General features: G+C 47.6%; 2 protein-coding genes across 4 annotated transcripts in view; one reads left to right on the plus strand and one right to left on the minus strand.

Moving 5' to 3' along the window:
* The window catches only part of LOC143809912 (ubiquitin-conjugating enzyme E2 G1-like), a 29,386-nt gene extending 19,619 nt beyond the window's left edge, over positions 1-9,767 (minus strand). Inside the window, exons 1-2 of one of the 2 annotated variants that reach the window (XM_077292883.1) lie at positions 9,536-9,767; positions 5,702-5,804 (exon numbers count right to left, since the gene is read on the minus strand). In XM_077292883.1, the coding sequence (XP_077148998.1) occupies positions 5,702-5,804; positions 9,536-9,752 (320 nt within the window). In that variant the 5' untranslated portion in view covers positions 9,753-9,767. The remainder of the gene's footprint in view (positions 1-5,701; positions 5,805-9,535) is intronic. The other variant, XM_077292878.1, reaches the window with a different exon arrangement.
* A 242-nt stretch (positions 9,768-10,009) lies between these two features.
* Positions 10,010-19,801, plus strand: part of ANAPC7 (anaphase promoting complex subunit 7) — an 88,745-nt gene continuing 78,953 nt past the window's right edge. The window contains exons 1-2 of one of the 2 annotated variants that reach the window (XM_077292862.1): positions 10,010-10,141; positions 12,524-12,710. In XM_077292862.1, the coding sequence (XP_077148977.1) occupies positions 10,041-10,141; positions 12,524-12,710 (288 nt within the window). In that variant the 5' untranslated portion in view covers positions 10,010-10,040. Of the gene's footprint in view, positions 10,609-12,523; positions 12,711-19,801 lie in introns of both variants that reach the window. The other variant, XM_077292866.1, reaches the window with a different exon arrangement.

The following is a 19,801-nucleotide window of genomic DNA, read 5'->3' on the forward strand; positions in this document are numbered from 1 at the left end:
CGATATCGTTGCAACGTCACGCTTTTGGTGACATAGCAACGATCCTGCTAACGATCTCGTTATGTGTGTCAGCGACCAACGATCAGGCCCCTGCTGGGAGATCGTTGGGGAATGATCAGGACCATTTTTTGGTCGCTGATCACCCGCTGTCATCGCTGGATCGGCGTGTGTGACGCCGATCCAGCGATGTGTTCACTTGTAACCAGGGTAAATATCGGGTTACTAAGCGCAAGGCTGCGCTTAGTAACCCGATATTTGCCCTGGTTACCATTGTAAAAGTAAAAAAAAAAAACAGTACATACTCACATTCTGATATCTGTCACGTCCCCCGGCGTCCACAGGGTTAAAACTGCTTTCGGCAGGAGCGCTGCTAATGCACGCGCTGCTGCCGAGAGCTTCCCTGCACTGTCAGCGCCGGCCGTAAAGCAGAGCACAGCGGTGACGTCACCGCTGTTACTGCCGGCGCTGACACATTCAGTGCAGGGAAGCTCTCGGCAGCAGCGCGTGCATTAGCAGCGCTCTTGCCGAAAGCAGTTTTAACCCTGTGGACGCCGGCGGGGGATGTGACAGACATCAGAATGTGAGTATGTAGTGGTTTTTTTTTTTACTTTTACAATTGTAACCAGGGTAAATATCGGGTTACTAAGCGCGGCCCTGCACTTAGTAACCCGATGTTTACCCTGGTTACCCGGGTGCTGCAGGGGGACTTCGGCATCGTTGAAGACCGTTTCAACGATGCCGAAGTCGTTCCCCTGATCGTTGGTCGCTGGAGAGAGCTGTCTGTGTGACAGCTCCCCAGTGACCACACAACGACTTACCAACTATCACGGCCAGGTCGTATCGCTGGTCGTGATCGTTGGTAAGTCGTTTAGTGTGACTCCAGCTTACGTTGTCTACACTGCTGTTAGGTAGACAAAGCCCCCCTTCATTCTCGGATGAACTCAGCTGGGATCCAGATTCGTCCGAGGATCTATGTAAATCCTCTGATTCTGAGCTTGCTGGAGATCGGGACCTGCTTGGTTGGCGGGTACTGGTGCTACTTGTATGCGCCAAACCCTGCATTTCTTCCCGGATTATGGCTCTAACATCAGATGGAGTCATTATATTCTCCTGCCGTAAGGTTAGCATGATACATTCTGAGCATAACCTTTTGGTATAAGAATCCGGGAGGGGCTGCGCATATACGGCACATTCCTTGTGCTTGGACTTGTGTGTCCTTTTCTTAGTCTAGAGGAAGAGGATACAGGAGGAACATATCAGCATATAGGAAGAGGCTCTTTTAAAAACTCACCCAGTGAAGCTGACAGGTACTGGTTCTGGAGGCGGATTTTTTGGCAAGTGATCCTTCTGGTGGTAGATCTCTTTTCTGGAGGTCGACCACCACTTTTAGTGCTGCTCCTAGCGCTTCTCTCCTTGCTGGGAGAACGCTGCTTTGCTGTAGGCAGGTGTGCTTCGTCGGCCGGTGAAGCCATCTCATACACACCGGTCCGACGTCAGCGCCGCTCTTTTAAACCTGGTGCCGAATCTCCTGCCTCCCCGGACCCAACCCAGAAGTGCTCCGGCGACTTCCGGGTTAGACGCGCCACTCTCTCTGCACCATGCGGCGGCTGTGGATATTAAGCCGGCCGCTGCAGCGCACGTGCGTCCTCATGGAGCCGGGCGGACCAGCGGTGACCGGACCCGGACCATGGATGGCTGGCCAGACGAGGGGGGAGGCTGCAAGCAGGGGCTCCCCCGCCGCTGCTTCTGGGACCGCAGCCCCTGCCGTTCCCACAGATACTGTCGCAGGCGGGTGCATGGCCCAGGAATCCTCTTGGACTGCAGGTACTTCGGATTCCTATAGGAACAGGAAACCTAAACTGAGGAGGTAGGTTTCCTGTTCCTATGGGCGGATCCCTCTCTCTCTCTCATGTGGGGTGCTGTCGTGGCGAAGGGTAAAATACGCTTCCTAGAACTTCTGTTCAGGAAGGAATTTCTTCTTGTCTGTAGCCTTGTCTAGGATCTTGTCCAGGGCTGGGCCGAACACATAATGGCCTTGAAAGGGAATAGTGCATAGTTTAGATTTAGAAGTAAGGTCGCCCCCCAAGACTTCAGCCATAGTGCTCTCCTAGATGAATTGGAGAGGACAGCAGATCTTGCCGCCACCCGGACAGATTCAGCCGAAGCGTCAGCCAGGAACCCCATCGCCTTCTGTAGGAGGGGAAGGGAGTCCAGTATCTCCTCTCTAGAAGTACCTGGAGTAAAGTGATTTTCCAATGTGCGTAGCAAGAGGAATAGAGATCCGACGACGCACGTCGAGGCCATGTTCGTTTTAAGCAGGTTGGTGGAGGTGTCCCAGAAATTCCTTAACAAGCTCTCGATTTTCCAGTCCATAGGAGCCCTGAGCTGGGAAGAACCCTCAAAAGGAAGAGCCGTCTTTTTGGCTACTCTAGACACCTGCACATCTACCTTAGGAATTTCCCATAAGGAACCATCCCCGTCCATGAGGAACCATTTTTTTTTTAGTTCCGAAGGCACACTAGGACCCTTCTCAGGGAGACCCCACTCCTGAAGGATAAGGTTCTGTACCTTCTCATGTATAGGGAACCCCTTCTGATCCCTGGGTTTCAGCGCCCCAAACATCTCGTCTAGTATAGTGTTTTACTATATCCTCCTCAACCCCCATGGTGCTCCTCACCATACCAATCAGTTCTTACATGTCTTCGGAAGAAAAGTAATATTTCTTATTATCTGATTTAGGGCTGGAATTGGAACCCTCATTCTCCCAAAAATCCTTCGAACCCAAAGGTACAGATTTCGCCCAAGTCTGAGTCAGATTCTACAGGAGCCACCTTCCTTTTTAGGAGGAGGGGGCTGTGGTACTGTGGCCTGGGAGAAGGTAGCCATAGAGGATTGGACCTCCTTTTTTTGTGAGGGTTTTGATGCTATCCAGGAGGGAGAGCTGCTCCGTACGCAACACCTCATCCGTGCACGGCTAGCAAAGATTTTTCTTATGTGTGGAAGGGAGCCTACAGGTGCAAATACCACACTTGCGGCTTGTTTTATCTTTCTTCAGGGCAGGGACCTTTTCTCCCTATAAGAGAGAGAGACGTATACTAAGTGACCCATGTTACAAGTACCTGGATAGCAGGGACATCACCCACTACATACAGTAGGAGGGTGAATGCTGGGTTCTGCAGATAGGGAGAATTTGTCGCCGTCCATGTCAGTCCACAGTCACAGGGGAACATAGAGTCTTACCTGGCGGCATCCTTGACCAAGATTTTAAAGAAAACCGAAGCCCCAGCGTTGTTCTGTGCTCCTCTCCCCCAGGCCCAATGGGGGGCACGCAATGAGTACGCCACACAAGGCTGCCGATTCCCAAGGCCCGGCGTCTGCCAGCACGCGCGTGCGTTCCAGTGTGGAACGCACCGGAAGTAAACCGGAAGTTCGGGCCAACGTCACCTCCGGTGGCACGCTTCATGAAATCAGCAGCACAGAGGAGGAGGACACCAGGGAGCTACAGGAGGACCCCACCTGCACATCAAGGCCCCGCTTTACCCCCCCCCCCCCCCCCGAGAGCAGGAGGGGCGGGAAAAGTCCCGAGTCACACGCATGCGTGGAGACAGGAGCAGCCACCGAAGGAGGAAAGCAGAGCCCCCGACCTCAGCTGCCCATCACTGAAAGCCAACATGGGGTGCTCCGGATCGCCGGCCACGGCAGCACCATCCAAAGCTTCTTCATGCCCCATGGGGGACAGGAAAAACACTGGTGGTTGCATGAAGGGGAGGGTATTTAACCTCTTCTGTTTGGGTCCCCCATTAGGGCGGGGAGACATCTTCGATGCCGTTGTGGAACGTGACTGGAGAAATGCTGCATATGACCCAAAGAACACCATCCCCGCTCTCAAGCATGTCGGTGGAAACATTATGTTTTGGGAATATTTCTCTGCTAAGGGCACAGGACTACTTCACCACATCAATGGAAGAATGGATAGAGCCATGTGCCCTAAAATCCTGAGTGACAACCTCCTTCCCTCTGCCAGGACATTAAAAATGGGTTGTGGCTGTGTCTTCCAGCAAGACAATCACCCAAAACATAAAGCCAAGGCAACAAAGGAGTGGCTCAAAGAGAAGCACATTAAGGTTATGAAGCGGCCTAGCAAGTCTCCAGACCTTAATCCCATAGAAAACTCATGGAGAGAGTTGAAGCTCCGAGGTGCCAAGTGACAGCCTCAAAATCTTAATGATTTAGAGATGATCTGCACATGTCCTTCTGACATGTGCGCAAACCTCATCATCAACTACAAAAAACGCCTCACTGCTGTGCTTGCCAACAAGTGTTTTGCCACCAAGTATTGAGTCTTGTTTTCCAGAGGGATCAAATACTTATTTCTCACTGCAAAATGCAAATAAATGTATACAATTTATACAATGCGATTTTCTGGATTTTATTTTTAATATTCCAATTATCAATGTTAAAAATAACCTACCCTTAAAATTATAGACTGTTCAGGTCTTTGTCAGTGGGCAAACATATAAAATCAGCAAGGGATCAAATACTTATTGCTGCCACTGTAGATAGCCATCCCTCAAGACTTCAGAGTGGACAATCACCGATGTAACGAGCTAAAGAGTTAAAAATCCCTCCATGGAGCCTTACTTATCATAAGGTAACAGCATATTCTAGCTATAACATCACTTCATATGATGGGAATAACCTTTAGGCTATGTGCACACATTCAGGATTTTTAGCGTTTTTTCGGCCATTTTCCACCGAAAAAAAACCTTACATAAGGATCCCATCATTTTTAATGCATTCTTCATTTTTTGTGCACATGCTGCATTTTTTCCCGCGGCGGAATAGCATTCCGGAAAAAAACACAGCATGTTCATTCTTTGTGCGGAATCGTGGGGATTCCGCACACATAGGAATGCATTGATCCGCTTACTACTAAGTAAGCGGATCATGCGCGGTTGGTACCCAGGGTGGAGGAGAAGAGACTCTCCTCCAGGCCCTGGGAACCATATACCTGTTAAAAAAAAAAAAATAATTAAAATAAAAAATCGTAATATTCTTCACCTTCCGGCGTCCCCCGCAGCCTTCCTGCTCCTCGCGACGCTCCCGTTCCCAGTAATGCCTTGCGACAATGACCTGTGATGATGTAGCGGTCTCGCGAAACCGCTACGTCATCTGGGGTCATTGCCGCGAGGCATTACTGGGAACGGGTGCTGCCGGAAGCATCGCGAGGAGCAGGAAGGCTGCGGGGGATGCTGGAAGGTGAGAATATCATGATTTTTTATTTATTTTTTTTAATTATTTTTAACATTACATCTTTTAACTACTGATGCAAGGCAGAATCAAGAGTAAAACGTTGGTCACGCTTGTCAAACACTATTTTTGACAAGTGTGACCAACGTGTCAATCATTTTCCAAGCGATGCTACAGATCTCTTGGAAAACGCTAGCATTCTGCAACCTAATGACGCTTGCAAACCGCTAGCGTTTAGCGGGAATATGCATGCCAATTCTGCATGCGTATTTCCCGCGGCAGGGAGTTGCAGAATTGCCTCGGAAATTTCTGCGGCAATTTTGCAACGTGTGCACATAGCCTTAGAGGTCCAGGTGTATTAGGAGTATGGCTATGCAATTCAATTTTACCAGTATTATAATTTAAAAAAGGGTTAAAAAAATACATATAGAAACATTGAACGAGCACTTACAATAAAGTGTCCTGTGGCCCAATAAGTAGCACCTCCCATTTGTAGATATCATTGTCGTCTATCAGCCCAGCAGAAAATCCCTCAACAGGGTTCTTGTTCAGTTCTGAAAAGTAATTCATAAACTAGTTTGTCATCTTAAAAATATGCTGTCCAGGCAATTGAGATCAATAATCTATCCTTTCTATAGGTAATCAATATCAGATCAGGTCCGGCGCTCAGCAAAACGATCAGCTGTTATTAGCTCGCTGGTAGCCAGATGTTAACATGAAAACAAGGGCTTGGTTCCGTATGTACAGTAGCTCAGAACTTATTCTCATGAATAAGAGCTGTGGATAACCGCTGACTGGTGGGGGTGATGGTGTAGGACCTCCATCAATCCAATATTGATGACCTATGGAGCAATTAAAAAAGATAAAAATTCCTGCCTATAGATGAGCGGTATTCAAGAATCAAGCATCTGTTGAAAAGAACACTTTCTACAGTGAAGCATGGTGGTGGCTCAGTGATGCTTTGGGGCTGCTCAGCTCCCTCTGGCACTGGAAACCTGCAGCGTGTGGACAGCAAGATGGATTCAATCAATTATCAGGAAATCCAAGAGAAAATGGCAGGTCTTCTGTGAGGAAGCAGAATCCTGGGCGTCATTAGGCCTTCCAACAGAACAATGATCCCAAACATATCTCATAGTTGACCAAGGCTTGGTGTGAAGAGTGCAGAGTCCTGTAACACAACAAGACTTGGCAGTCTTCTGTATACTCCTGTGTGTAAATATATGTCACCTTCTGGCAGTCTGCTGTATACCCGTCTATATACACTTCACCTACTGTATATATTCTTGTATGTATAATTTTCACGTCCTGGCACTCTAGTGTATATATGTCACCAGCTGGCAGTCTGCTGTAAATATGTCATCTCCTGGAAGTCTACTGTATATATTCTTGTGGGTATATATGTCACCTCCTGGCATTCTGCTATATACCATATATATTCCTCTGTGTATCTATACCCTGGCAGAGTGCTCTATACTCCTGTGGGTATATATTGGTACTCAGCTATACATATATTACTGTGTGTATCCATATCGCTTTCTGACAGTCCGCTGTACATATTCATTTGTGTGTATATTGCCCTTCTGGCAGTCTGCTGTATACTCCTGTCCTGTGTCCCCTCGTGGAAGGCTGCTGTATACATAGCTGTGTATATATATATATATATATCTCACCTTCTAGCAGCCTGCTGTATACATTCCTGTGTATATATGTCCCCACGTGGAAGCTTGCTGTATAAATACCTTTGTATATATCTCACCTTCTGGCAGCCTGCTGTATACATTCCTGTGTATACCGTATTTTTCGGACTATAAGACGCACCGTACCATAAGACGCACCCCAAATTTGGGGTGAAAATTGCAGAAGATCACGGCGGCCATTTTCCTGAAGCCGAGATCTCAATCTGCGAACTCGGCTTCAGGAAAATGGCCGCCGCGATCTCAATCTGCGCACGCGCGGCCTCCCGCGGCCATTTTCCTGAAGCCCCAGGAAGCAGAAAACTCAATCTGCGCACGCGCGGCCTCAGGAAGATGGCCGCCGCCACCGGAAAAGCCGTAACTCACCCAGCTCTGCTGCTCTCCTTCAATACCGGGCCGCGGCGTCACCGCAAATGTGGAAGGGACCATGCTCACGCCATACCGCTCACCGCGCCACATCATCCCCGCTGCCACAATGCCGGTAAGCCTGCATTCCAACTATAAGACGCACCCCCCATTTTCCTCACAATTTTTTGGGGGAAAAAATGCGTCTTATAGTCGGAAAAATACGGTATATGTCCCCTCGTGGAAGCCTGCTGTATACATACCTTTGGATATATCTCCCCTCTTGGCAGTCTGCTGTATACATGTCCTCTCCTGGCAGTCTGCTGTATACTCCTCTGTAAACATTTCCCTTCCTGGCAGCATGCTGTACACATTCCTGTGTACATGTCTCCTCCTGGCAGCCTTCTGGATATATTCTTGTGTATATATGTCCCCTCCTGCCAGTCTGCTGTATACACATGTCCCCTCCTGGCAGTCTGGTGCATACATTCCTGTGTATATATGTCCCCTCCTGGCAGCCTCCTATATACATTCCTGTGTACATGTTCCCTTCTGGCAGCCTGCTGTATACTCCTGTGTGTATATATGTCCCCTCCTGGCAGCCTCCTATATACATTCCTGTGTACATGTTCCCTTCTGGCAGCCTGCTGTATACTCCTGTGTGTATATATGTCCCCTCCTGGCAGCCTCCTATATACATTCCTGTGTACATGTCTCCTCCTGGCAGCCTTCTGGATATATTCTTGTGTATATATGTCCCCTCCTGCCAGTCTGCTGTATACACATGTCCCCTCCTGGCAGTCTGGTGCATACATTTCTGTGTATATATGTCCCCTCCTGGCAGCCTCCTATATACATTCCTGTGTACATGTTCCCTTCTGGCAGCCTGCTGTATACTCCTGTGTGTATATATGTCCCCTCCTGGCAGCCTTCTGCATATATTCCTGTCTATATGTGTCCCCACCTGACTGCCTGCTTTTACATTCCTGTGTACATGCGGCCTCTCCTGTATACATGTCCCCTCCTGGCAGCCCACTCTATACATTGCAGTGTATATATGTCCCCTCCTGGCAGCCTGCTGTATACATTCCCGTGTATATATATCCTCTCCTGGCAGCCTTCTGTCTACATTCCTGTGTATACATGTCCCCTCCTGGCAGCTAACTGTATACATTCCTGTATATATAGGTCCCCTCCTGGCAGCCTGCTGTATACATTCCTGTGTATACATGTCCCCTCCTGGCAGCCTACTATATACATGTCCCCTCCTGGCAGCCTACTGTATACATTCCTGTGTATATATTTCCCCTCCTGGCAGCCCACTGTATACATTGCCGTGTATATATGTCCTCTCCTGGCAGCCTGCTGTATTCATTCCCGTGTATATATGTCCTCTCCTGGCAGCCTACTGTATACATTCCTGTGTATGTGTCCTCTCCTGGCAGTCTGTTATATACATGTCCCCTCCTGGCAGCTAACTGTATACATAGGTCCCCTCCTGGCAGCCTGCTGTATACATTCCTGTGTATACATGTCCCCTCCTGGCAGCCTACTGTATACACGTCCCCTCCTGGCAGCCTACTGTATACATTCCTGTGTATACAGGTCCCCTCCTGGCAGCCTGCGGTTTACATTCCTGTGTATATATGTCCCCTCCTGGCAGCCTGCTGTACACATGTCCCCATCCAGGCAACCTATTGTATACATTTCTGTGTATATGTCCTCTCCTGGCAGTCTGTTGCATACATGTCCCCTCCTGGCAGCTTCCGGTATACATTCCTGTGAATATATGTCCCCTATTGGCAGCTTGCTGTATACATTCCTGTGTATATATGTCTCCTGATGGCAGCCTGCTGTATACATTCCCGTGTACACGTGCTCTCCAGGCAGCCTGCTGTATACATTCCGTGTATATATATGTCCCCTGGTGGCAGCCTGCTGTATACATTCCTGTGTACACGTGTTCCCCTTCATCATGTGAGTACCGGTTAGTGTTACGACCCCTCTAGGACAGTTCCTCTACACAGCACAGTTGTCAGTAGAGTACGCCGGAGTCTCTCTACTATATGGAAGAGGCAGAGCCCAGGACGCCTGGGACTTTTAGTCCTACAGCACCACTGCGGCCAAGGAGTGTACGGTCCGGACTGGAAACCTCGTGTTGGAAACCCGGCGCTCCACCACGAGCCGCCCACAACACTTTCAGAACAATAGTAAAACAAAGGCACGCCATGAGAGCAGAACTTCACCTGCGAGCTGCTTCCTGAGCAGAAGGACAGACTGTTCTGACATCTTGTAACCACTGCACCGCTCCCCGCGCTCCTCCGACAGCCTGTCACCACAGTTCTCCCTGCTGCTCACCCCTTGCCTTGCACCACTTCCGCCCTTATAGAATTCAGTCTTTTCTCCGGAACGCATAAGCCCCGCCTCTGCCTTGGAACGCACGGCCGCAGCACAAGCCACCATTTTCCCCACAATAGATGTCCTGTGGCGCCTGTGCTGTTTACCTCTGTAGATAGTTACCAGACATATAAAGCATTTACAGTGGTCAATGTAGTGTTGAAATGGAACCGGCGGTATGACTATATGGAGCCTGGACGGTCACCACTCAGCGTAAAACGAGCAGGCGGAGTGCGGACACCTATGTTATGTTTCCAGTAGGGTCGTCAGTGAGCGCCATCATTTAACGCGAGCGGCGCTTCTGGGTGGAGCTGACGTGCCGTGCTCGGGAGACTGCGGGAGCCGCTGGCCGGGATGAGTGTGATAGATCATGTGCGGGACATGGCTGCGGCCGGACTGCACTCCAACGTGCGGCTACTGAGCAGCCTGCTGCTGACCATGAGCAGCAACAACCCGTGAGTGTCCCCCGACCGACGCCTCGGTCCTGAGCGCTACACCGGCCGCTGCCACCGACTCCGCGCACGGCGGCTGCGCACATCTAGTGATCACGGGGCTGATGGCGGTGTCTCCGTAGTGCGGGCGTTATCCCGTAGCATCGCTGCTGGGCCTGGGGCACCCATCACTTTTTTTTCTCTTTTTGACCCTGGGATCATCAGATTGCCCCAACTTGATCCTTCTAAATCTGAGTCTTGGACAGATCAGAGAAATGTATTGTTTTATGACTTATTGGCCAATGTTGGATTTTGTGCTGATTCTTCATCCATCCGCTGCTGTACAAGAATCCGCCATTACACAGCGGAGGCGTTGCCTATAGCAACCACTACAGCCCAGCTTCTTATTTCATAGGAGGTTAGGTGAAGTGACTGGTTATATACAGTAATATAATGAAGATAAATCCCGGCGCTGCTGGATCAGTGCTCAGGTGGGGTCCAAAAGCAATTTTGGAACAAAGCCATAACTAAATAATCTTTATTTTTATATAGCGCTAACATATTCCGCAGCACTTTACATTTTGCGCACATTATCATTGCTGTCCCCGATGGGGATCACAATCTAAATTCCCTATCAGTATGTCTTTGGAATGTGGGTGGAAACCGGAGAACCCGGAGGAAACCCACGCAAACACGGGGAGAACATACAAACTCTTTGCAGATGTTGTCCTTGGTGGGGCGCTGCAAGGCTGCTGTGCTAACCACTGAGCCACCATGCTGCCCGGTCTCAAACATCCTTCATCAGTGTACTATAAAATAAAAAAATGGATTTGGATTTTTTCAATAATCACATCAGATATATAACTTGTCAACAATGTAATCTGGAAATATGTATATACTACCCCCCCCCCCCCCCAAAAAAAAAAAAAAAAAATACAATATCATCTGTAGAAGAATAAAATACAAAAATACGGCACGTATGGTATGAAGGCAAATGAACCTACCGGAAAGGTCTGGATAGAAGGCAGAATACTTACTCTGCGGGACACAGCGTACTTTTTTCTTTACCTGTGTAGTCGGGTAGGTTCATTTTCTTTTTTTATTTTATATTCTGTATTTTATTATTTTACAGTTGATATATATATATATATATATATATATTTTTTTTTTTTTTTTTTTTTGGGGGGGATGTATTCACGTATTTCCACATGACATTATTGACATGTTATTTACCTGAAGTGATTATTGAAAAATATCCTTTTTCTTTATTTTGTAGTAGTTGGAGACCGAAACATCTGTACTTATTTATGGACTGCAATTAAAATCAAGAAATTGTTTCCAAAATTACTTTGAGTGCCAAGTTTTTGATTTCTTTAATTAAACCTGATCCTGTTGCCTCGCCAGGGTTAGAGTTAGACTCTCCATGATAAAGTAATTCTAGATCATCTCTTTGCTTTGTGCCCTTCTTCCTCCTAGAAGTGTATGAGTCTGCTGACAAGTGGGTGTTACTATTCCCTTCGTCGTAGCGGTGTCTGACACTTCCAGCATTGATTGGTCAGACTGAGTCAGGACAGCTCCCGAATAGATGACAATGTATTCATAGGAGGAACAGCCAAGAAACTATGGTCCTGATTCATTAAGACTGGTATTCAGCTACTGGAAAGTAAGCTTCTGTAGTGAAAATTCTGATAAACTTGTCCAGTATGCCTGGCCTTACCCTGTCCTGTCCGTGGTTTAACTTTTCAAAAAGCTAGCTGGTACTGACGCTCTAAACCAAAAATATGCAATATTTTAAGCAGTTTTACTCCTCAAAATTGCCATAAACGACTTGATAAATTGGAGTCTCTGTGAGTTGCAGAATTATAAGAAAAGGGTGCTAGTTATTTCTTAAAGTAAATAGGTAGTTATTTGAAAATAAATAAATAAATAAGAGTGGCAACTGGTCTCTATATAGGAATAGTAAAGCCTGTTAGACCATTTTCAGAGCATGGTCTAAGAGGTTTCTGTCAGTGCAGCACTGACTGGTATAAAGCACTATACCAGCAATCAGACTACTGAAGTTAAAGTTCCATACAGGGACTAAGTAAGAATGTAAAAACAAATAAAATAACTTAAACAACATAAAAAATAAATCATAAAATAATGATAAAATTTTTTAATGACACTGGAGCGAGAATATGGGAGGGGCTGTTTGACCTCTGTGTCTTTTGTCCCAATTGGGGTGAGGTGACATCCTCCTGTGGTGCTGTCATGGCGGGTTACTAAAATCTGAATTACGGATAAGGCCGGGGTCACACTTACGAGCGTGATGCGAGAAACTCGCACGACTCTCTGGCATCAGTGCCGTGCCCTGCAGGAGATTTCTGTAATGTTATTTCATACATGGATTTTCTCATTTTCATTTAGGGAAATGTTTTCACCCTCGCAGAAGTACCAGCTTTTGGTATACCATGCAGACTCGCTCTTTCATGACAAAGAGTACAGGAATGCCGTCAGCAAGTACACCATGGCTCTGCAGCAGAAAAAATCGTTAACCAAGACGTCTAAAGTCAGACCTTCAACCGGGAATCCTGCTACAACTCCCCAAAATCAGGTACCATAGCAATAGTGGTGCTTAACCCCTTCAACACCTTGGGTTTTTGACTTTCCGTTTTTTGCTCCCCTTTTCCCCAGAGCCATAACTGTTTTTTTTCCCCATCAATATGGCCATGTGAGGGCTTGTTTTTTTGCGGGACGAGTTGTACTTTTGAACAACACCATTGGTTTTGCCATACAGTATACTGGAAAATGGGAAAAAAATTCAAAGTGAGGTGAAATTGCAAAAAGAGTGCAATTCCACAATTATTTATTTTTATTTTTTTACCATGTTCACTAAACGCTAAAACTGACCTGCAATTATTATTCTTCAAGTCATTATTATGCGTTTGTAGATACCAAACTTGTCTAGGTTCTTTTTTAAGTGGTTTAAAAAAAATCCAAAGTTTCTAATTTAAAAAAGAAAAAAAAGTCGCCATTTTCCGAGAGCCGTAATGTCTGATTTTTGTGATCTGGGGTTGGGTGACGGCTTAATTTTTGCGTGCCAAGCTGACGTTTTTATTGATACCATTTTGGTGTAGATGCGATCTTTTGATCGCTCCTTATTGCATTTTAATGCAGTGTTGCTGTGCCGAAAAAAAACGTAATTCTGGCTTCTTTTTTTTTTTTCCTTACACCGTTTACTGATCGGATTAATAATTTTTATATATTGACTAGAAGCTGCAATCATCCGATCGCCTGTGCTACACAGAGCAGGGCTTCAGAAATGCTCACATGCTATGAGCGCCAACCGCTGGGCGGCGCTCAAAGCTATCTGGCAATGACAACCACAGTGGTCTCCTGCAGACCCCTAGTTGTCATACCAACCCATTGGAGACCCACTGTCATGTGACATGGGCGCCAGTAGGAGAGATTAGTGACGCTTCCGGCGCGATTGTGTTTAAATGCCGCTGTCAGAGATTGACAGCGGCATTTAACATGTTAATAGCCACGGGAAATCAGCTGACATGTGCTGGAAAAGTTTCCGGAGCCCGCAGCAAACATGAGGAGGCCACCTTAGACGTAATTATACGTCTAAGGCCGGTTTCACACGTCGTGACGGGCGCCAGGAAAGAAATGGTATAGTAAGAGCTTTTCTCTGGCGCTGGGGTGTCGAATACTGCTATCATCATGCTCCTCTGCTTTGCCGTCGATCAGTGTGAGCAGGGGAGAATGATGAGTTATTTTCAAGTGAGAAAAATGACCACAGGCGGCAGCTGATGGGACTATTCCTCCCATCAACCGACGACTGCTACCACTAATAGCAGTGAGTGCAGGTGGCGGCTGATGAGTATTCACCACCCACTACCTGCGTTATAGATACATAGCTGGGGGTTGCAACTGTCAGCTTCAGCAAGGCTGGTTATCAAGAATAGAGGTGTCCCCACGCTGTTTTTTAAATTATTTAAATAAATAATTTTAAATGGCGTGGGGTCCCCCCATTTTTAACAACCAGCCTTGTTAAAGCTGACAGCTCGGGGCTGGTATTCTCAGGCTGGTAAGGGGCCGTGGATATTTGCTTCCCAAGCCTAAAATTATCAGCCCGCAGCTGCCCAAAAAAGGCAAATCTATTAGATGTGCCACTTCTGGCGCTTTGCCCAGCTCTTCCCACTTGTCCTGTAGCGGTGGCAAACGGGGTTCATATTTGTGGAGTTGATGTCACCTTTGTATTGTCAGGTGACATAAAGCCCATGGTTTAGTAATGGAGAGGCGTCTATAAGACACCTATCCAGTACTAATCTCATAGTTATCTGGTAAATAAAGACACAGCCAGAATATATTCTAATATATTTATTAGAAATAAAACAAAACACAGTTTTCCATTTTTATTTAAAAATAACAAACACAGGTGAGTATAATGCCTAATTCCACGTATTCCTTGTCTCTCGTAATAAAACTAAAATAAAAAAACAATAATATCCCTCGCCTGTCCGTCGTTTTGTCCCATACCGTAATCCATGTCTGGGGATGAATAGTTTTCAGCCTGGATGGTGCCAAGATGCGACCGTCCAGGCTGACAACCACTGGTGAATGAGCAGCATCATTGACCAGCGGTGACATCATCGACATCACCGGTTAGTGAGGCTGCGTTCCCAGCAGGACTGAACTGCGGTGATCTTAGCACTGTGGGGAAAAGTCAGTGATGAGTTCACCACAGATCACGGTGAGTAATTCCCACGGAGAGAAATTCTCGCTGTGAACTCAGTGAGCTGAACTGTGGTGACCTCATCACTGACTTTTTTTCCCTTCCCCATGACAGCACCGTTACGTGAGAGATGGCTCCCGTCCCCAAGAACAGGAAACCTGCAGAGGAGATAAAAGATGGGGGCAGCACCTCTCTCCTCAGTTTGGTTTCCTGTTCTGGCGGGGACCTGCGGTGCTGCATACGGAGGGATCTCCCTCTGACAGATTCTGGTTCGTAGACCAAGGCTCGCAGCGGGGGTCGGCGCGCGCACACCACTTACGGGCCCTGGAGCTGCGGAGAAGCGTCCTGCCTGCTGCGGGCTCCCCGGCGTTCACTCCTGGCCGGAGGCTGAGCTGGGGTAAGGGGGCGTGCCCATCACGATGCCGGCCACTGAGTGAATCGGGGAACTTCCGATATGAAACCGGAAGTGACGTCACAAGCCGAGTGAGAGCGGTGTGCTGACACTCCCAGAGGGGAGAAGCTTTAGGGACGCGCGCACACCGCTCTAAAATCATTTAAGGAAGGAGCGGCAATTCTGACGCCAGCTACAGCCTACTGCAGAATGGCAGACCCGGTGGAATCGGCCGTTCCAGCAGAGAACCCACAGCCTGCCGTGGTATTAAGGTTCCAGGGGTGAGTGCCTTTTTAAGGCAAAAACGGATCTATAACACTAGATTTCTGTGTCACGTATACAGGGAAAGAAAGTGACGTCCAAACAAAAGAATAAAGTATGTGCACTCTGTGAGAAAGCCCTCCCTAGAGCATATGAAAAACGGATCTGTCGTCCGTGTATAGAGAAAACGATGACTGAGGAGTCTTCATCATTTCTCCAGAACATTAAAACGATTGTTAAAGACTAGGTCCAGAGCACAGTAAAATAGCAATTAAAACAACATGGATTGCATAGTTCCGAAAATGCATCTTCTGCCCCTGTACAAATCTCTGACATAGAATCTGAGGGGAACCAGGAGAATTACTGCCTGGGGGTGACTCAGACTTGGACTCTTCAGACGAAGAGTGTTGTCACCCGTATGTGTTATCTGAAGATATTGGGAAATTGTTGAAACTTGTTCGTTCTACCCTACGAGTTGAAACCCCAAAAGAACAGCAATCAATCCATGATTCAATGTTTAGCAATCTGGAGGGAAGGAAACGGAGGTTATTTCCGTTTCATGATAATGTCCTAAATCTGATTAAAAAGGAATGGAAAAGGCCGAATAAGAAAATGACAGTCCCCCAGGCATTAAAACGTAAATATCCCTTTGATGAGGAGATATGTGACAAATGGGAGAAAGCGCCTAAGGGCTAGTTTCCACTTGCGAGAAACGCGTCCGTGTCTCGCATGTGGAAACCAAGCTCTGGCGCCGGCATTTCAGAGCGGAGCGTGCGGTCGCATAGGAACGCATGGAGCCGCACGCTCCGCTCCAATGTGCCGGCGCCAGAGCTCTATTTCCACATGCGAGACAGACGTGTTTCTCGCAAGTGGAAACAAGCCCTTAGCTTGATGCAGCCATTGCGAGTACCTCCAGAGGTATTGCTCTTTCCTTTGAGGACATGGGCGCCTTGAAGGACCCCCTTGACAAAAAGGCAGATGTTTTTTTTAAAATCAGCTTGGGAGGCGTCAACCTGGGCGTTCAAACCAGCAGTAGCCGCCATCTGCACAGCTCGGGCCATGGTAAAATGGTTAGAAGAACTAGGGGAACAAATAAGAGACAAATGCCCAAGGGATAGACTCCAGGAAGTAATACCGTCATTACAAAATGCGGCGGGGTTCCTAGCAGACGCTGCCATTGACTCGGTACGTTTTTCTGCCCGGGCAAGCACCCTTTCCAATTCAGGTAGAAGAGCACTATGGCTAAAGAATTGGAATGCTGACTTCCAATCAAAGGTAAAACTTTGTGCAGTACCTTGTGAAGGACAGTACCTATTTGGGAAAGCGCTAGATGAAATTTTGGAGAAGGCGGCAGATAAGAAGCATTTCCCTCCGCCCCCCTTCTTCAGACGCCGTTGGGGTGACACGAGTCAATCCTTTCGGGGGTCAGGTAAAGCAGGCCGAGGCCAGCCAGCAAATAGATCCACTCGGGGGAGGGGGTTCGGAATGACAGAAGAGACAGAGGCTTCCTCTTCAATAAGCCCCCTCATAAACCAGACCCTAAACAACAATGACGACAGAGTCCAGGTGGGAGGAAGGCTTCGGTTTTTCGTCCATCAATGGGAGACCTTACAGCCCTCACAATGGCTAATCGACCTGTTATCCAAAGGCCTACGTTTGAACTTTGTTACCCAGCCTCCTCATCGGATAAAAGTCACCCACGTAGCACTAAGAAACCAAAAGTTGCTAGAAAGGAAATCCTCCTGCTTCTGGAAAGAGAAGTCCTTATAAGGGTACCACCACAGGAGATAGGGAAGGGGTTTTACAGCACCCTATTCCTCACGCTAAAACCGGACGGGTCACTAAGAACAATTTTCAATTTAAAGGCCCTAAACCAATACATCCGGGTAGAAAAATTCAAAATAGAAACACTAAAATCAGCAATAAAATTACTGTATCCGGGTTGTTACTGGGCAGTGTACCAATCTGCATAGAACATCAACAGTATCTGAGGATGGTGGTACGGCTGGATCAGGTGTATACCCATCTACAATAGCAATGCCTCCCCTTTGGGGTGTCAATAGCCCCTCGTATCTTCACAAAAATAATTTCAGAGATAACATCCTACGTAAGGAAAGAAAATATTCTTCTAGTACCCTACTTAGACGATTTTCTCCTTATAGCAGACAGCCAGGAGGACTGCGTGGAGACAGTAGCGAAAGTACGGGAGATACTGTCCAGGCTAGCATAGGTAATAAATTTAAAAAAGTCAAAAATGATTCCAACCCAGATACAAGAGTTCCTGGGGATTCAGATAAACTCAACCGAACAAGTCTGTGTCCTTCCGGACAGGAAGGTCGAGGCTATAAAACTAAGGATAAGGCAAGCACAGAGTACCTGGTCCATCTCAGTGAGGGAGGCCATGTCTCTACTGGGTATGCTGACGGCAATGATTCTGGTGGTCCAATGGGTACAACTACATTCCAGAGAGTTACAGTGGCAGATACTATCAGAACAAGTAAAAAACCCTTACAACTTGAACCGAAAAATCACATTAGCACCACAAGTACGGGACTCCCTAAATTGGTGGTTAGAAACCAAAAACCTTAAAAAAAGGGGTTTCATGGTCAATACACAATATCCTGGTTCTAACAACGGATGCGAGTCCATTAGGCTGGGGGGCGCACCTCGAAGATCATATCATGCAAGGCCTTTGGGATCCCCAGATGGAATCGGCCTCCTCAAACCTAAAGGAACTAACGGCAGTAAGGCTAGCAATTCTTCAAGCAGAAGAACACATAAAAGGAAGACATCTAGTGGTGTTGTCCGACAACAGCACAACAGTTTCATACATAAACTGTCAAGAGGGAACAAGATCGAGACTGTTGTTGGAAGAGGCAAAAAGACTGTTTTACTGGGGGAAAACCATCTCCTGTCACTAACAAGCACACACCTAAGAGGAGCGGACAACCTTGTCGCAGACTTCTTAAGTCGACATGTGCTACATCAAGGCGAATGGTCCTTAGTTCAAAGCGTCTTTGGCGAAATCTGTGCCGCCTAGGGGGTTTCCCATGTAGACCTGTTTTCCACAAAACAAAATCGGAAAGTGGTAAGGTGTGGATGCGTTGCATCACCCGTGGAAATTTCGACTTGCGTACGCTTTTCCACCAATCCCACTAATTCCTACAGACCTAAAGAAAATCCGGGAGGACAAAACACGCATAATCCTAATCGCACCCTTCTGGCCGAAGAGAGCATGGTTCACTTGGCTCAGGTGTATGTCCACCTCGGACTCTTGGATCCTTCCAGATGTCCCAAATCTGTTACACCAGGGTCCGGTAACGCATCCTCAAGTACACAACCTGCACCTCATTGCATGGAACTTGAGAGGGGACTTCTGCTAGCAAAGGGATTCTCGGACCCGTTAGTCACTACTCTGCTATCCAGTAGGAAAAAGGTCACATCTGATAAATATCAAAAGGTGTGGGAAAAATTTCTAGCATTTTCGGGACGACACCTGTCAAATAACATCCAAAATGTTCCAATGGCCGAGGTTCTAGAATTCCTCCAGAAAGGGTTGGAAAGGGGGTTGTCTACCAGCACTTTAAAAGTTCAGGTCTCGGCGCTTAGCGCCCTGTTTGACCAGAAATTGGCTAATCACCCCTGGGTGTATAGATTCATCCAAGCATCCTTTACGGCCAGACCATTTAAACCCCGTCCAAAGGTCGCTTCCTGGGATCTAAATTTAGTATTAAATGCCTTAACCTCCTCTCCTTTTGAGCCTCATTCTGCCATCTCGGTAAAAGCCTTAAAGGGGTTGTCCACTACTTTCAATTAACCCCCCGATGTATCCCCCCGGGGCCCCTAATGAATTTTATAAATACTTTCTGTTGCCGTTTTCACCTGTGAGCGGCGCTATGGCGGCGGCTGAGTCCGAGTCACGTGACCCCCAGGCTGCAGTCACCGCTTATTTCCGCCGACGTCACGTCAATTTCCAGACTCTGGAAATTGACGTGACGTCATGAGCAGGCGTGACCCCAGCTCAGTCAGCAGTCACTCATCAAGAGTGACTGGGCTGGGGGCTGCCTGCGGGGCTGTGCTGGGGGCAGGCGGGGCTGTGCTGGGGGGTGGGTGGGGCTAGGCAGGGATGTGAGTCTGGGGCGGGCCGGCGCCGGTATGTGCGGGCCGGCGCCGGTATGTGCGGGGGTACACATACACTACATACATAAACAAACACTATACTCCCTGATCCGCAGAAATTAAAACGAGTGTCCCTCGACGATCTCCCGTGGAGAGCAGTTGCATCAGCTGATGCGACTGCTCTCCAGGGGCT

The sequence above is a fragment of the Ranitomeya variabilis genome, chromosome 1, assembly GCF_051348905.1.
Source record: "Ranitomeya variabilis isolate aRanVar5 chromosome 1, aRanVar5.hap1, whole genome shotgun sequence".
Taxonomy (NCBI): Eukaryota; Metazoa; Chordata; class Amphibia; order Anura; family Dendrobatidae; genus Ranitomeya; species Ranitomeya variabilis.